Here is a 17465-nt window from a genome sequence, read left to right as displayed (position 1 = left end):
TGCACGTGTTATTTATTATTGTTACATTTCTTATTGTAACCTATATATAAACTCTTCATGTATTGCACTGAACTGCTGCTGCAAAACAACAGATTTCACCACATACAGTACTGTGCAAAAGTCTTAGGCACACACACACACACTCACACGCGCACACACTCGCACACACACACACACACTCGCGCGCGCACACACACACTCACACACTCACACGCACACACACTCACATGCGCGCGCGCACACACACACACACGCACACTCACACACACACACACACACACACACACACACACACATAAATATATATATACTCTGTACTGCAGTACTGTTGTAATTGTATGTATTGCACTGTATTGCTGCTGCTGCAAATAAAGACAAATGTCATGACGTATGAGTAATGTAAATCTGAATCTGATATGAGTCTTTATTGAGGACTGAGAGTGAGAAGCGGGCAAGGAGAGCAGTATCATGGTTGGGAAAAGGGGAAGAGCGAGTGGAAGTAGGGGAAAACACCAGAGAGACATTCTGTAATGATCAATAAACCAATTGTTTGGAATCAAATATCCTTGCCTGGAGTCTCAGGGCTGAGTGTGTCTGCACCCATCTTATCAGTGTGAACTTGGAAATCTTGTAAATCTTATACATTTTACTTTTTAAGGTAACTAATTTTGCTATACTTTCTTACTTCTCTTCCAATAGTTGTATATCTGTGCACTTGTAATGCCACTGCGATACTGTAATTGCCTTTGGGATCAATTGAGTATGTATCTATCTATTTGCAGGCTTATAAACAGTATGTAAAGAAAGCTGGGGAAGATCGTCTGCTACCAGGGATCGACCTGAACCATGATCAACTCTTCTTCCTGAACTTCGCCCAGGTACAGCCAACCGTTCAGTGTTTCATTTTAATTGCCTTTGAAGGTAAATCATAGTCATGGAACATAACAGTGCAGAAACAGGCCCTTCAGCCCATCTAGTCCATGCCTAGTCATTGATCTGCCTAGACATTGCACCTGCAACATACCCTCCATACCCCTCCCATCCATGTACTGTCATCATCATCATAATCATTATGTGCTGTGTCATATGATGTGGGTGATCATGGCCTCATGACCATAAATATCCTTAGCAAATTTTTCTGCAGAAGTGGTTTGCCATTGCCCGCTTCTGGGTAGTGTGACCCCAGCCATTATCAATTCTCTTCAGAGATTGTCTACCTGGTGTCAGTTGTGGCATAAGCTCATATGCATATCTTCTCATGGGATGTTTGTTATATAATGGCTTCTCCAGGACAGATACCAGAAGCTCTCCATTCACAGAGAATTCAGCATTGTCAAGGATGCCTCACATCCATCCCACAATCTCTTTATCTCCTACAATCAGGCAGAAGATGTATAAGAATGAGGACTGTTAGGTTGAGTAATAGCTTCTTCCCCCAGGCTGTGAGACATCTAACAATAAGCTTTAAGAGGTTGGAGGTGGAACTGGATGAACTCCGGATCATTTGGGAAACTGAGAGTGTGATAGAGAAACATATAGGGAGGTGGTTACGCCCTAGATACAGAACACAGGAAACTCGTTGACAGTCAGGAAGGGGAAAGGGGTTAAACAGCCAGTGCAGAGAACTCCTGTAGCAATCCCCCTCAGCAGCAGCTACATCACTCTGCTAGGTGGACAACCTGGTGGAAGAAATTCAGTCATCAGGACACTGGCACTATGTCTAATTCTGCGATTCAGAAGGGAAGAGGGGGAGGAGAAGAGGCAAGCTGTGCTGATAGGGGATTTGTTAGTTAGGGGAACAGAATGAAGCTTCTGTGGATGAGAATGAGATTCTAGAATGGTATGTTACAAGATACTGGCACAGATAGTGGAATGTCTGACAGAGAGGAGGCAGTGAGTGGGAATAAATGGGCCTCTTCTGTTTGGCTGCTGAGGTCTGGTCATGTACTTCATGGGTCAGTATTGGGACCGCTACTTTTCATAAGGACATAAGAAATAGGAGCAGGAGTAGGCCATCTGGCCCGATGAGTCTGCTCCGCCATTCAATAAGATCATAGCTGATCTGCCATGGAATCATCTCCCCCGCTTGCCTTTTCCCCATAATCTATAATTGCCCTACTCTACAAAAATCTGTCCAAACTTGTCTTAAATATATTTACTGAGGTATCCTCCACTGCTTCATTGGGCAAAGAATTCCACAGATTCACCACTCTCTAGAAAAAATTGTTGGTCAATTGATTGTCAGTGATTTAGATAATGGAATTCATGGCATTGTGGCAAAGTCTGCGGATGATACAAAGATGGGTGGAGGTGTTGGTAGTGCTGAGGAAGCAATTTGATTGCAGCAGGGCTTAGACAAATTGGAAGAATGGGCAAAAATGTGGCAGATGGAATACAGAGTTGGGAAATGTTCAATAATGTATTTTGGTAAAAGGAACAATAGTGCGTATTATTATCTAAATGGGGAGAAGGAGCAAACATCAGAGGTGCAGAGGGACTTAGGAGTCCTTGTGCAAGACTCCCAAAAGGTCAATTTACAGGTTGAGTCTGTGGTAAAGAAGGCAAATGCAATGTTGGCATTTATTTCGAGGGAAATAAAATATAAAAGCAAGGAGATAATGCTGATCATTTATAAGGCACTAGTTAGGCCACACTTGAAGTATTGTCAACAGTTTTGGTCGCCATGTCTCAAAAAGGATGTATGGTCATTGGAGAGAGTCCAGAGGACATTCACAAGGAAGATTATGGGTATGAAGTGGTTAACATACGAGGAGCATATGTCAGCTTTGGGCCTGTGTTCACTGGAATTTAGAAGATTGCTGGGGGATCTCATTGAAACCTAACAAATGTTGAAGGGACAAGAAAAGGTGGAGGTGGAGAGGTTGTTTCCTATGGTTGGGGTATCTGGAACTAGACGGCACAGCCTCAAAATTGAGGGGTAATCTTTTAGCAGAGTTAAGGTGTATGGGGTTGAGTGGGATCCAAGACCAGCTATGATGGAATGGCAGAGCAGACTTGATGGGCTGAGTGGCCTAATTCTGCTCCTATGCCTTATGGTCTTATGTTGCCTCCTGGGTACCAGGATCCAGGACATCTTAGATTGAGTCTTTATCATTCTTAAGAGGGAGTGTGTACAGCCAGAGGTCATGGTCCATGTAGGTACCAATGACGTAGGTAGGAAGAGTGATGAGGTTCTCCAAAGGGAGTTTAGGGAATTAGGTGCTAAGTTCCACCAGAATTGGAAGAGAACTAATATCCTAGAGGTTAGGCTTTCTAATGCTGCACGTTTGGGTTTAAACTAGAGGTACAGGGGAAGGGAACCAGAATGCCAGAATAGTCAGAGGAGAGGTTGTTGGTAAGACCTCAGACAAAGTCAGTAATTAAAAGGTTGAGTATGGTGCAACTCGTGTCCTGAGCAACGTATATTTCAATGCAAATGTCGTAGAAAAGGTGGACAAGCTCAGAGCATGGATCAACACCTGGAATTAAGAGGTTGTAGCCATTGCTGTGACTTGGTTGCAGGAGGGGCAGGATTGGCAATTCAAAATTTCAGGACATACAAACAAACTGGATGAACTCAGCAGGTCGGGCAGCATCCGTTGAAATGAGCAGTCACTGTTTCGGGCAGAGACCATTCGTCAGGACTGAAGTAGGAGGGGGCAGGGGCCCCATAAAGAAGGTGGGGGGGAGGGTGGAAAACCAATCAGAGGAAAGATCAAGGGTTGGAGGAGGGGAAGCAGGGAGGGGATAGGCAGGAGAGGTGAAGAAGGAATCTAAGGGGAAAGCACTATGGGTAGCAGAAGAAGGCAGAATCATGAGAGAGGTGATAGGCAGCTAGAAGAGGAAACGGAGTGAAAGTGTGATGGGGGAAGGGAGAGGGAGGGAATTACCGGAAGTTGGAGAATTCGATGTTCATACCAAGGGGCTGGAGACTACCCAGACGGTGTATGAGGTGTTGCTTCTCCAACCTGAGTTTGGCCTCATCATGGCAGTAGCGGAGGACATGTATGGACATATCCAAAAGGAAATGTGAAGCAGAGTTGAAGTGAGCGGCAACCGGGAGATCCTGTCTGTTGTGGCAGATGGAGCGTGGGTACTCGATGAAGCGGTCCCCCAATCTGCGTCGGGTCTTGCTGATGTAGAGGAGGCCGCACCGGGTGCAATAGATGAACCCAACAGACTCACAAGTGAAGTGTTGCCTCACCTGGAAGGACTGTTTGGGGCCCTGAATGGTGGTAAGAAAGGAGGTGTAGGGTCAGGTGTAGCACTTACGCTTGCAGGGATAAGTGCCAGGTGGGAGATCTGTGGGCAGGGACGTGTGGACCAGGCAGATGCGGAGGGAATGATCCCTGCAAAAAGCAGAGAGGGGTAGAGAGGGAAAGATGTCCTCATCAACGATGCCTTCACCCGCATCTCCTCCATTTCCCGCACTTCGGCCCTCACCCCATCCTCCCATCACCACAACAGGGACCGTGTTCCCCTTGTTCACCTACCACCCCACCAGCCTTCAGATCCAGCATGTTATCCTCCACAACTTCCACCACCTTCAACAGGACCCCACCACTAAGGACATCTTTCCCATACATGGCCTCCTCTACTGCCATGTTGAGGCCAAATTCAGGTTGGAGGAGCAACAACTCATATACCGTCTGGGTAGTCTCCAGCCCCTTGGTATGAACATCGAATTCTACAATTTTCAGTAATTCCCTCCCTCTTCATTCCCCCATCCCACATACACTCTGTCTCCTCTTCTAGCTGCCTATCACCTCTCTCATGATTCTGCCTTCTTCTACTACCCATAGTGCTTTCCCCTTAGATTCCTTCTTCACCTCTCCTACATATCCCCTCCTTGCTTCCCCTCCCCCACCCCTTGATCTTTCCTCTGATTGGTTTTCTACCCTCCCCCCACCTTCTTTATGGGGCCCCTGCCCCCTCCTTCTTCAGTCCTGACAAAGGGTCTCGGCCCGAAACGTTGACTGCTCATTTCAACGGATGCTGCCCAACCTGTTGAGTTCATCCAGCTTGTTTGTATGTGTTTATTTGACCGCAGCATCTGCAGTATACTTTGTGTTCAGTATTTCAGGGTTCCATTGTATAGACACAACAGAGCAGAAGGGATTAAAGTAAGAGGGATGGTGTTACTAATCAGGGAAAATGTCATTGCAGTGCTCTATAAGGACAGACTAGAGAGGTGATATGGGTGAAAATGAGAAATAAGAAAGGTATGAAAACATTAATGGGCTATATTACAGACCACCCAACAGTCCGCTGGAATTAGAGGAAAAAATTTGTAAAGAGATTGCAGAGAGTTGCAAGAAACCTAAGGTTGTTATAGTAGGTGATTTTAACTTTCTGCATTATTGATTGGAAATCCCATACTGTAAAAGGACCAGATGGGATAGAGTTTGTCAAATGTGTTCAGGGAAGTTTCCTTCTTCAGTATGTAGAAGTCCCAACGAGAGAGTGTGTGATACCTGACTGCTATTAGGAAATGAGACAGGGCAGGTGACAGAAGTATGCGCAGGGGAACACTTTGCACCTAGTGACCACAATGCTATTAGTTTCAAAATAAATATGCAAAGGGATGTGTCTGGTCTGTGGGTTGTGATTCTAAATTGGAGAAAGGCTAATTTTGGTGGTATGAGTAATAATCTGGCAAATGTGGATTAGAACAGGCTGTTTTCTGGCAAAGGTGTACTTGGTCAGTGGGAGGCCTTCAAAAGTGAAATTTTGAGAGCACAAAGCTTATACAAAATTTGCCTATCAGAATAAAATGTAGCGATAACAAGTGTGTGGAACATTGGTTTTCAAGAGTTATTGAGATCCTGGAAAACAGGAAAAAGAAGGTCCATAGCAGGTATGGACAAGTAGGAAAAAATTAAAGTCTTATGGAGTATAAGAAATGCAAGAGAACACTTAAGAAATCAGGAGAGCTAAGAGAAAGCAAGAGGTTACTCTCGCAGACAAGGTGAAGGAGAATCCCAAGGGATTCTACAGATATGTTAAGAGCAAAAGGATTGCAAGGGAAAAAACTGGTTTTGGAGGACCAGAATGGTAATCCATGTGTGGAACTAAAAGAGTTAGGGGAGATCTTAAATGGATTTTTTGCTTCTGTATTTACTCAGCAGATGGATACAGAGTCTATAGAAGTGAGGCAAAGTGGTATCAACTTCATGGACCCTGTAAAGATTACAGAGGAGGAGGTGTTTGCTGTCCTGCGTCAAATCAGGGTGGAAAATACTCAGGGCCTAGCAAGGTGTTCCCTCAGACACTACTGGAAGCACATGCAGAAATTGCTGAGGCCCTAGTAGACATATTTAAATCATCCTTCATGATAGGATGATACCAGAGGATTGGAGGATAGCCAGTGTCGTTCTGTTGTTTTAGAAAGGCTCTAAACAGAAATCATGAAATTATAGGCCAGTGAGTCTGATATCAGTTGTGGGAAAGTTATTGGAAGGTATCCTAAGGGACTGGATATATAAGTATTTCGATAGACATGGACTGATTAAGAATAGTCTGCATGGCTTCGTGCATGGTAGGTCGTGTCTAAACAATCTTATAGAGTTTTTCGAGAAAGTTACCAGACAAGTGGATGAAGGCAAGATAGTGGATGTTGTCTATATGGACTTTAGCAAGGCCTTTGACGAGGACTCACATGGATAGTTAGGCAAGAAGTTTCAGTCACTCTGCATTCAAAATGAGGTAGTAAATTAGATCTGTGGGAAAAGCCAGAGATGCAAATGGTTGCATTTCTGACTGGAGGCCTGTGACTAGAAGAGTGCTGCGGGGATCGGTGCTGGTTCCCTTGTTGTTTGCCATCTATGTCAACAATCGGGATGATAATGTGGTTAACTGGATCAGCAGATTTGCAGATAGCACTAAGATTGGGAGTGTTATAGACAACGAGGAAGGCTATCATGGCTTGCAAGGGATCTGGATCAGCTGGAAAAATGGGCTGAAAGATGACAGATGGAATTTAATACAGACAAGTGCAAGGTGTTGCATTCGGTAGGGCCAATTAGGATAGGTCTGACACAGTGAATAGTTGGGAACTGAGGAGAGTGGTAGAACAAAAGGATATAAGAATACAGGTCCATAATATATTGCACGTGTCATCTAAGGTAGATAGGTGGTAAAGAAATCTTTTGGCACATTGGCTTTAACAAATTCTCAGTACAGAAGATGGGATGTTATGCTGAAGCTGTGTAAGACGTTGGTGAAGCCTAATTTGCAATATTGTGTGCAGTTTTAGTCACCTACCTGCATGAAATGTGTAAATAAGTTTGAAAGAGTACAGTAAAAAATTACCAGGATGTTACTGGGTCCGGAGGGCCTGAGTTATAAGGAAAGATTGAATAGGTCAGAACTTCATTCCTTGGAGCATAGAAGAAGTTAGATAGATGTATACAAAATTATGAGGGGTATAGATAGGGTAAATGCAAGCAAGTTTTTTCCACTGAGGTTGGTTGGGACTACAACCAGAGGTCATGAATTATGGATGAAAGGTGACAACTTTAAGGGGAACCTAAGGGGAAAGTTCTTCACTCAAATGACTATGAGAGTGTGGAACAAGCTGCCAGCACGTGGTGCATGTAAGTTCAATTTCAACACCTAAGCAATGTTTAGGTAGGTACATGGATGGTAGGGATATAGACGTGTATGGTTCCAGTGCAGGCCGAAGGGAGTAGGCAATTTAAATAGTTTCAGCATGGACTAGATGGGCCAATTGGCCTGTTTCTCTCCCTTACTTTTCTATGACTCTATGGCAAATGGTCAATTCTGCTGGCTGCTAATGTGATGGTGCACTCCCTTCCCAGCATCCATGCCATTCTCTCTTCTCACCGCTACCATCAGGAAGATGGTGCAGGAGCTTTAGGTCACACCAAGTTCAGAAACTGTTACTACCCTTCAGCCACTAGGCTTCTGAACCAGCATGGTTAACTTCACTCACAGCAACGCTGAACTGATTCCACAACCTGTGGAGTCGCTTTCAAGGACTTCACAACTCATGTTCTTAGTATTATTTATTTATTAATTATTATTTCCTGCTGTAGTTGTCTTCTTGTCCACATTGACTGTTGGTAAGTCTTTGTGCGCAGTCTTTCACTAATTCTATTGCATTTCTTTGTTATACTGTGAATAACTCAATGAATCTCGGGGTTGTATATGCACTTTGATAATAAATTTACTTTGAACTTTGCGCATGGTTATAAAGTGAGAAGTGATGATTCTCGTTCTGTGTCACACTTGTAGGTGTGGTGTGGAAAATACAGACCTGAATATGCTATCAACTCCATTACAACTGATCATCACCTCCCAGGGAAGTTCAGGTGAGGATTTTATTCTGTTTTGTCTGAAAACTGCTGTTCCCTTCATTTTGTGAAAAGTACCTATGAAACATTCCAAAGCTGCCCTTCCCAGCCTCCATAAACAAACCCACCCTATCCTTTACAGAAATCTTTAAAATTATGGGAGGGATAGATAAGGTGGATGGTAGCTGTCTAAACCCTTTATAATTTTGTATACTTGTGTCAAATCTCCCTACACTCTCCTATATTCCAGGGAATAAAATACCAACCTTACCCTATAAACCAGGCCTTCAAGTTCTGGCAAAATCTTTGCCGGGGCATCAGAGTTGGAGTTCAATTCTGGCCTTCTCTGTTAGGAGTTTCTATATCCTTCCTGTGAACATATGGGTTTCCTCTGGGTGCTCTGGTTTCCTCCCACATTCCAAAGACTTACTGATTAGAAGGTTAATTGGCCATTGTGAATGGTCTTATGATTAGGCTAGGGTTAAATATGTGGGTTGCTGGGCAGTGTGGGTCATTGGGCTGGAAGGATCTGTTCTGTGCTGTATCTCTAAATAAAATAAATAAAAAGTAAATAAAATTTCTTTTGTGCTCCTTCAATCTTATTGATATTTTTCCGGAGATATTTCTGGATATCTTCCATTTCATTCTATATACCTTCTCTATACTTGGTCTACAATCCTACGAGGAAAGTGTTCATCCCTGTAAAGACCTTCTGAGTAGTATCCTTTTCCATAGAAAAGATACACGAGGATGTTAGCAAGATTAGAGCGCTTGAGTTGTAGAGAAAGTTTGGACAGGTTAGGTCTTTATTCCTTGGAGAATTGGGGAATGAGGGGTGACCTTATAGAAATATTTAAAATAATGAAAGGCATAGGTAAGGCTGATGATAACAATGTTTTGCTCAGGGTAGAGGAGTCCTGCCTTATTCCTTGTGGGATCTTGCTATGCACCAGTTGCCTGTGGACCTTCCTCAAAGCACCATAGTAGCCGGAAGGTACATAAATGCAAACTCCTTCTTTCTTTCTGATTGATTGATTTATTCACATAACAAAGAGTTTAAGATGATGAAGGGCATATATAAGAAGGACAATAGAGGAATATAAAACAAGGGGCATAGGTTTATGGAGAGTGAGGAACAATTTAAAAGGGACATGAGGGGCAATGTTTTTTATGCAGGGGTGGGTGTATATGGAATGAACTGCCAATGGATGTGGTTGAGGCAGATACAGTATTATTTATTTAAAAAGCACTTGGATCGATACATGGAGGGGAGGGGTTTTGAGGGAAATGGGCCAAATGCAGGAAATTGGTACTAGCTGGGTGATCATCATGGACTGGTTGGGCCAAAGGACAGGGGTGTCTGTGCTATATTGCTCTATGACTGCATGGTTGAAACATCATCCCAGCCCACACCAGTTTCTAGACTCTGTCCCTTCTGGACACATCTCTCCAAGTCCAGCTCAGTGGCCTACTCCCCCATCTCTGAGACAGATAGTTGTGGCATTCTCCTCCCATTCCAAAGGCTGATGCTCCGTGACTACACTGAGGAGGTGCTGCACTGCAAGAGCTGCCATAATTCGGATGATTACTAATCGAATCTTTTATATAACATAGAACAGTACAGCACAGGAAGTGGCCTTTCTGCCCATGATGTTGTGCCAAAATAATTGAACAACAAATTTGAAGGCAGAATATAGCGTTAATGGCGGGATTCTTAGCAGCGTGGAGGAACAGAGGGATCTTGAGATCCATAGATACCTCAAAATACTCATGCAAATTAATAGGGTGGTTAAAAAGGTGTATGGTGTGTTGGCCTGCATTAGTCAGGAGATTGAGTTCAAGAGCAGGGAGGTAATGTTTCAGCTTTATAAAACTGTTCAGTCTACACTTGGAGTATTGTGTTCATTTCCGGTCACCTCATTATAGGAAGGGTGTAGAAACTTTAGAGCGAGTGCAGAGGAGGTTTATCGGGGGTTGCCTCAATTAGAGAGCATGTCTTATGAGGATAGGTTGAGCTAGCTAGTGCTTTTCTTTTTTGAGCGATGAGTTGACAGAGGGGTACATGATGATGAGAGGCATAGATTAAGTAGAGACCTTTTCGCAGGGTTGAAATGGTAAATAGAAAGAAGCATATCTTTAAGTTGATTGCAGGAAAGTATAGGGGGAGGAATGTCATGGTTGGTTTGTTTTACACAGAGAGTGGTCGATGTATGAAACACATTGCTAGGCATTGTGGTAGAAGCAGATACATTAGGGATATTTAAGTGACTGTTAGATAGGCACATGGATGAAAGAACAATGGAGGGCTATGTGGGAGAGAAAGCTTAGATCGTTCTTAGAGTAGGTTAAAAGGTCAGCACAACAGCATGAGCCAAAGGGTTTGTACTGTGCTGTAGGACTCCATGTCCTAATGATGGCTGGTTAAAATAAACACATCTTCCTGCATATGGTCCACATCCCTCCACTACCACCCCTGACGTTGCATTCCAAGCACCCACAACTCACTGTGTAAAAAAACCTTACCTCACACATCTCTTTTCAACCTTAACCCTCTCAACACAAAAGGGAAACAGGCACTTCAGCCCTTCTGGTCCATAAGACCAGAATTAGGCCCTTCAGCTCATTGAGTCTGCTCTGTCATTTCATCATGGCTGATCCCAGATCCCACTCAACCCCATGCACCTGCCTTCTCACCATATCCTTTGATGCCCTGACTGATCAGGAAAATATAAATTTGTGTCTTAAATATATGCACAGACCACACCACAGTCTGTGGCAAAGCATTCCACAGATTTACTACTCTCTGGCTAAAAAATTCTGAGGCTGTGCCCTCTAGTTTTTGATACCCCCACCAAAGGAAACATCCTCTCCACATCGAGACCTATCTAGTCCTTTTAGCCTTCGGTAGGCTTTACTGAGATCCGTCCGCATTCTTCTAAATTCCAGAGAGTACAGGCCTAAAGCTGCCAAATGCTCCTCATATGTTAACCCCTTCATTCCCAGACAACATTCCAACAACACACTCCTATGACAACGCATCCTTTCAGAGATATGGGGCCCAAAACTGTTGACAGTACTCCATGTGCAGCCTGACTTGTGTACTATAAAGGCTCAGCATTATCTCCTTATTTTCATATTCTATTCCTCTTGAAATAAATGCTGGCATCTTCCTATCATTCACAAACTTTGCCACAAAGCCATCACTTTCATGATCTAAATCGTTAACAAACAATGTGAAAAGTAGCAGTCTCAATACTGACCCCCCACTCCCGAGGAACACCAATAGTCACCACCAACCAACTGGAAAAGGCCCCTTTTATTCCCACTATCTGCCTCTTGCCTGACAGCCATTTCTCTATCCATGCCAGTATCTTTCCTGTAATGCTAGAGGATTTTTTTCTTGTTAATCAGCTTCATGTGTGACACCTTCTTAAAAAACTCCAAGTAAATGACATCCACTAACTCTCTTTTGTTCACCCTGCTTGTTCCTTCCTCGAAGTACTCTAACAGCTTTCTCAGGCAAGATTCCCCTTCACAGAAACCATGCTGACATTGGCTTATTTCATCATTAGTCCCCAGCTACCTCAAAACTTCATCCTTGATAATAGACTCCAATGCTTCCCAACCACTGAGGTTAGGCTGACTGGCCTGTATTTTCTTTATTTTGCCTTCCTCCCTTCTTAAAGGATGAACTGACATTTGCAATCTTCCAGTCCTCTGGGATGATGCTAGAATCAAATGATACTTGAAAGATCATGACCAATGCATCAGTTATCTCTTTAGAAACCTCTGTCAGGACTCTGGGATCTAGTCCATCTGGTCCAGGTGATTTATCCAACTTAAGACCTGTCTGTTTGCCTCACACTTTATCCTTTGTAATTGCAATAGTACTCACTTGTGCTCGCTGACACTCATGGTTCTCTGGCACACTGCTAGTGTCTTCCACAGCGAAGGCAGATGAAAGTACCCATTAAATTCATCTGCCATTTCTTTCCCCCCATTACTACCTCACCAGCATCATTTTCCTGTGGTCCAAAATCAATTCTCACCTCCCTTTTACTCTTTGTATAACAGTATATTGATTATATTATTGGTTAGTTTGCCTTCCTATCTCATAATTTCCCTTCTTATAACTTTTTAGTTGCCTTTTGTTGGATTTTCAAAAATTCCCAGTCATCCCACTCACTCCTGCTACCTTATATGTCCTTTCCTTCGCTTTTATTCAATCTTTAACTTCCTTTAGCAACACACACAAAATGCTGGTGGAACGCAGCAGGCCAGGCAGCATCTATAGGAAGAAGCACTGTCAACGTTTCAGGCTGAGACCCTTCGTCAGGACCCTGTCAGTTCCACCTGCATTCTGTGAGTTGTTGCTTGAATTTCCAGCATCTGCAGATTTCCTCATGTTTGCTTACCTGCCTTTGTCAGCCGCAGTTGCCTACTCCTGTCATTTGAAAACTTCTTTCTCTGTGAGACATATCTATCCTGTGCCTTGTGAACTATTCCCAGAAACTTCAGCAACTCTGCTCTGCTGTCATCCCCGCCAGTATCCTCCTCCAATCCACCTGGGCAAGGTCTTCTCTCATGCCTCTGTAATTCCCTGTGTTCCATTGCGACACAAGTACATGTGAGTTAAGTTTCTCCCTCTCAAATTGCAAAATGAATTCAATCACTGCCTCCTAAGGGTTCCATTACACAAAGCTCTCTAATAAGATCTGGATTATTACACAACACCCAATCTAAGATAACCCTATCCCCAGTAGGCTCAAGCACAAGCTGCTCTAAAAAAGGCATCTCACAGGCATACAACTTCCCTCTCTTGCGTTCCGACACCAACCTAATTTTCCCAATCCGCTTGCATATTAAAGTCCCCCATTACAATTGTGACATTATCCTTATTACATGGCTTTTCCACTTCCCTTTGCAATCTCAATCCAACATCTTTACTACTATTTGGAGGCCTATAAAGTTGCCTTTAACTCTTGCAATTTCTTAACTCCACCCACAAAGATTCGCAATTCTCTGACCTTATGTCACCTCTTTCTAAAGATGTAACTACACCTCTTACCAACATGCTATACCGCCACCTATGCCTTCCTGCCTGTCCTTTCTATACAAAGTATATCCTTCAATGTTAAGCTCGCAAGTATGGCCTTCTTGCAGCCACAATTCACTGTTCCCTACAACACCATACTGACCAATCTCTAATTGTGCCACAAGTTCATCCACCTTATTCCGAATGCTGTGCACATTTAAATACAGCACCTTCTGACCTGCATTCTTTGTGTCTGTGGTACAATTTAACTCTTGGCTCTGTTTGCATTTGTACCCAATCATTGGCTTTTTCTTCCTTACATTCATGTTCCTTATATTCATGTTACATCCATCATCTACTTGTAAACCTGCGCATCATCTTCAGCTTTATCATTCTGAACCCTATCCCCCCCTATATAGTTTAAACCACTTGCAGCAGCTATATTTAAAACTGCCTGTAAGAACATTCATCCCCCTTGGAGTCAAGTGCAACCCGTCCCTTTTGTACAGGTCCCAACTGCCACAGAAAAGGTCCCAATTATCCAGAAATCAAAATCCCTTCCCCTGCTCCAATTCTTCAGCCATGCACGCCAATCAGGATTCCTATTTACTCACATTTGGCCCATGTCCTTTCAAAAGCTGTCTGTGCAATTGCCTTTTAAATTTTGTTAATGCACCAGCTGAATTCCATACAGAGTCCACTCACCCTATGGTAAAAATGTTGCCCCATCAGGTTGCTACTAAATCTCTCCTCTCTTACCCTAAACCTCTGTCCTCTATTTCCTGATTTCCGAGGTAGATTTGAGAAATTCAAATTGCACTATTTTCACCAGGGAAATTATTCAAAGTGTTCAATGATGTGACTGTCCCTTCATCCACAGCACTCAAACAAATCATTAGTTTGCTCTTTGTGAGGACTTCTGTGCAGAAATTGTCTTTTTACACTCAGTGGCCATTTTATTGTAAACCTACTCATTAGTGTAAATATCTAACCAGGCAATCCAGGACAGCAACTCAATGCATAAAAGCTTGCAGACCTGGTCAAAGCATTAGTTGTTGAATGGGAAAGAAATGTAATCTAAGTGACTTTGACTGTGGAATGATTGGTGCCAGACAGGGTGGTTTGAGTATCTCAGAAGGGGGCCATCTCCTGGGATTTTCATGCACAACAGTCTCTGGAGTTTACAGAGAGTAGTGCTAAAACTAAAAACTACCAAGTCAGCAGCAGGTTTGTGGTCAAAAACACCTTGTTAATGAGAGAGGTCAGAGGAGAAAGACCAAACTGGTTATAGCAGACAGGAAGGTAACAGTAATTCAAATAAACATATGTAACAACAGTGGTGTGCATAGGAGCATTTCTGAATGCAGAACACATCCAAACTTGAAGTGGATGGACTACAGTAGCAGAAGACCATGAATGTACCTAATAAAGTGGCTACTGACTGTATATCACAACAGGAGCTAAACTATTAAAATAATTCACTGTGACGACATGTAATAAAATCTAAAAATTCTGGAAAAACTCTTTTGGTCAGGCTGCACCTGAAGAAAGAAAACAATCAGCGTTCCCGGTCTACAGCCAGAAATAATACTGGCTGACCTGTGAAGTTTTTCCAGCATTTTCAATTTTTGTTTCAGGTTTCCAGTATATGTTTTATTTCAGATAATGAGAAAGGCTATTTGCATGGTAACTTAGCAGTTAGCATAACACTAATACAGTGACCAGGTTTAATTCCCACCGCTCTCTATAAGGAATTTGTAGATTATTTCCGTCACCGGTTGGCTTTCCTCTGGTCACTGTGGTTTCCTCTCACCGTCTAAAGGCATGTGGGTTAGAGTTAGTTAGTTTTGGGCATGTTATGCTTGTGTTAGAAGCATGGTGACTCTTGCAAGCTGCCCCCAGCACGTCCTCGGACTGTGTTGGTTGGTTGACTTATCTCAATAAATAAGTCAATAAACTCTTGAGTCAAAGTTTCAGGTCGATTTGTAACTATGCTTTCATAGAGTACTAAAGCACAGAAACAGTCCCTTTGGCCCATCTAGTCTGTGCTAAACCATCATCCTGCCTAGTCCATTGACCCACACCCAGACCATCGCCCTCCATACACCTCCCATTTATGTACCTGTCTAAACTTCTCTTTAATGTTGCAATTGACCCTGCATCCACAAATTCTACTGGGAGCTGGTTCACACCTGCATGATTTATCTGTCATTTTTATCATTAAATTTTGACATTTTTCTCTGTGCTTTATTTTTCTTTTCTGCAGAGTTTTAGGAACTCTCCAGAATTTTGAAGAGTTCAGTAATGTCTTTCACTGCAGGAAGAAAGAATATATGAATCCCAAGCAGAAATGCCGTGTTTGGTAATCAAACCATTCTACTGTACCTTCAAGTTGTTTGGAACTCCTTTTGCCAGGAGTCTCTAAGAGAGTGAGATATTGAACTGAAAATTGAATTACTTTGTACTCAGTAATTTGAATTGATCAGATCCTTCTTCTGCTGCAACCTCATGTCAATCAAATTTCACACAAGCCACACCTGCTCAGATAATCCAACAAAAATAAACTGTAGAATGGAAGAGAGAGAGCTACAATGATAAGTATAGCAACTGTGTCACAAGTATGGGCTATCTTAACATTGTATATCATCGTAAATGAAGAAATGTTTTGGTTCATGAGCAAGAACACAGACTTCAAATGAGCTTTGAAGAAGATGAACCACTTGTATTTTAATACCTGGTGCTTGATACTGTCCAAGATTATAAATGTTTTTCAGACAATGGATGTAAGTAAATGATTGGAGATGAATGCAGATTGAAAAAAAAGTCTACAATAAGACTAGGAGCTAGTGTGAGAAATCAATTAATACCATGTTAAATTCTGAATTTTCTGAATATGCATTGAATGATCTTTAGAGATGGCGGTGCAGATGTTCTTTTTATCCCAAGGAATCAGCACCATCTTGCAAATGTTAAAAGCCCAAGTCTTACTGGAATTTCTGATCAGGGATTGAAGTTCAAAGAATGCAACTTCATGGCTGTTTTATCCATGGTTCTCTTCTCTTTTAATACAAATTTGCTTGAGTCTCATTGATGGATTTGGCTTGACAAGCTAACTGGCATCTTGTTATTCAATGCATTGCTTCTTTCCAGGAGCCATCAGATATGAAGAGAGTCTTGTGTGATTTAGCTAAATGATCTGGAAAGAAAGACCTTGCACTTAAATAATGCCAAAGTGACCTCGAAAGATCTGAAAGTGCCTTAAAACCAATTAGCAAAGTCCAACAATTATTGTAAATGAGAGAAATGAGACAGTCAATATGTACGCAGCAAGCTCCCTCTACTGTCAATGCAATAACAAGGAGATGGCCTATTTCAATGGCATTGATCTAAGAATAAATATAATCCAAAATTAAAACATGTGAGACCACAATCTAGCTTTGAAAACACAAGTGATTTCTGCTGATGCTGAAAATCCTGACTAATACAATCAAAATGCTGGCTGAACTCATCAAGTCAGGCAGCATCTATGGAGGGGAACAAAAAGCCACATTTTGGGCTGAGACTTTTCATCAGAATTTTGCTGTGCATCCCCCTGGCATTATCTCTAATGCCTAATGAAGATTCGGTGTTAGATATGATGAGTCCTGATGAAGGGTCTCGGTCTGAAATGTCCTCTGACCTGCTGAATTTCTCCAGCAGGTTACCTAACTTTGAAAAGCATTTATAAAATTATTTTATTAAATTTAACTTTGAAATGTGTTTATTAAATTTGCCTGGAAATGTCAAATGTTAAGAAATCTGGTATTGTTTCATTCTTCGCTATATTTTTGTGATAAAATAAAATCTTGATATCTCACTGCAATGGTTGCCAATAATATTAGGCAGTAGATATGATGTCAGCAGAGTGCATAAGGCGCAGTTCGCTTCCCAATATGAAGTCATCTTAAATGGTTGAAAAGTCATGTGCAGTCCATGACCAGATTTCCAACAGCGTCAGCTATCAGAAAAACAATGGACGTTTGTAAACCTCCCACTACAGCAGAGGTTCCCAACCTCTTATGACATGGACCAATATCATTAAGCAAGGGGTTTGTGGACCGCAGATAGGGACTGCT

The 17465-nt window shown here is 42.4% G+C and overlaps 1 protein-coding gene across 7 annotated transcripts in view; it reads left to right on the top strand.

The window, feature by feature from the left end:
• LOC132406531 (neprilysin-like) overlaps positions 1–17212 on the top strand; it is a 304263-nt gene extending 287051 nt beyond the window's left edge. For 6 of the 7 annotated variants that reach the window (XM_059992355.1, XM_059992373.1, XM_059992364.1 and 3 more), the window contains 3 exons: positions 783–878; positions 8257–8333; positions 15617–17212. In XM_059992355.1, coding sequence (XP_059848338.1) covers positions 783–878; positions 8257–8333; positions 15617–15716 — 273 coding nt within the window. In that variant the 3' untranslated portion in view covers positions 15717–17212. Of the gene's footprint in view, positions 1–782; positions 879–8256; positions 8334–9220; positions 9310–15616 lie in introns of all 7 variants that reach the window. The other variant, XM_059992328.1, reaches the window with a different exon arrangement.
• Positions 17213–17465: the final 253 nt, after the last annotated feature.

Source organism: Hypanus sabinus, chromosome 2, assembly GCF_030144855.1.
Source record: "Hypanus sabinus isolate sHypSab1 chromosome 2, sHypSab1.hap1, whole genome shotgun sequence".
Classification (NCBI taxonomy): Eukaryota; Metazoa; Chordata; class Chondrichthyes; order Myliobatiformes; family Dasyatidae; genus Hypanus; species Hypanus sabinus.
Note: the sequence above shows the minus strand (reverse complement) of the source record. Positions and strands in the feature narration are given on the sequence as shown.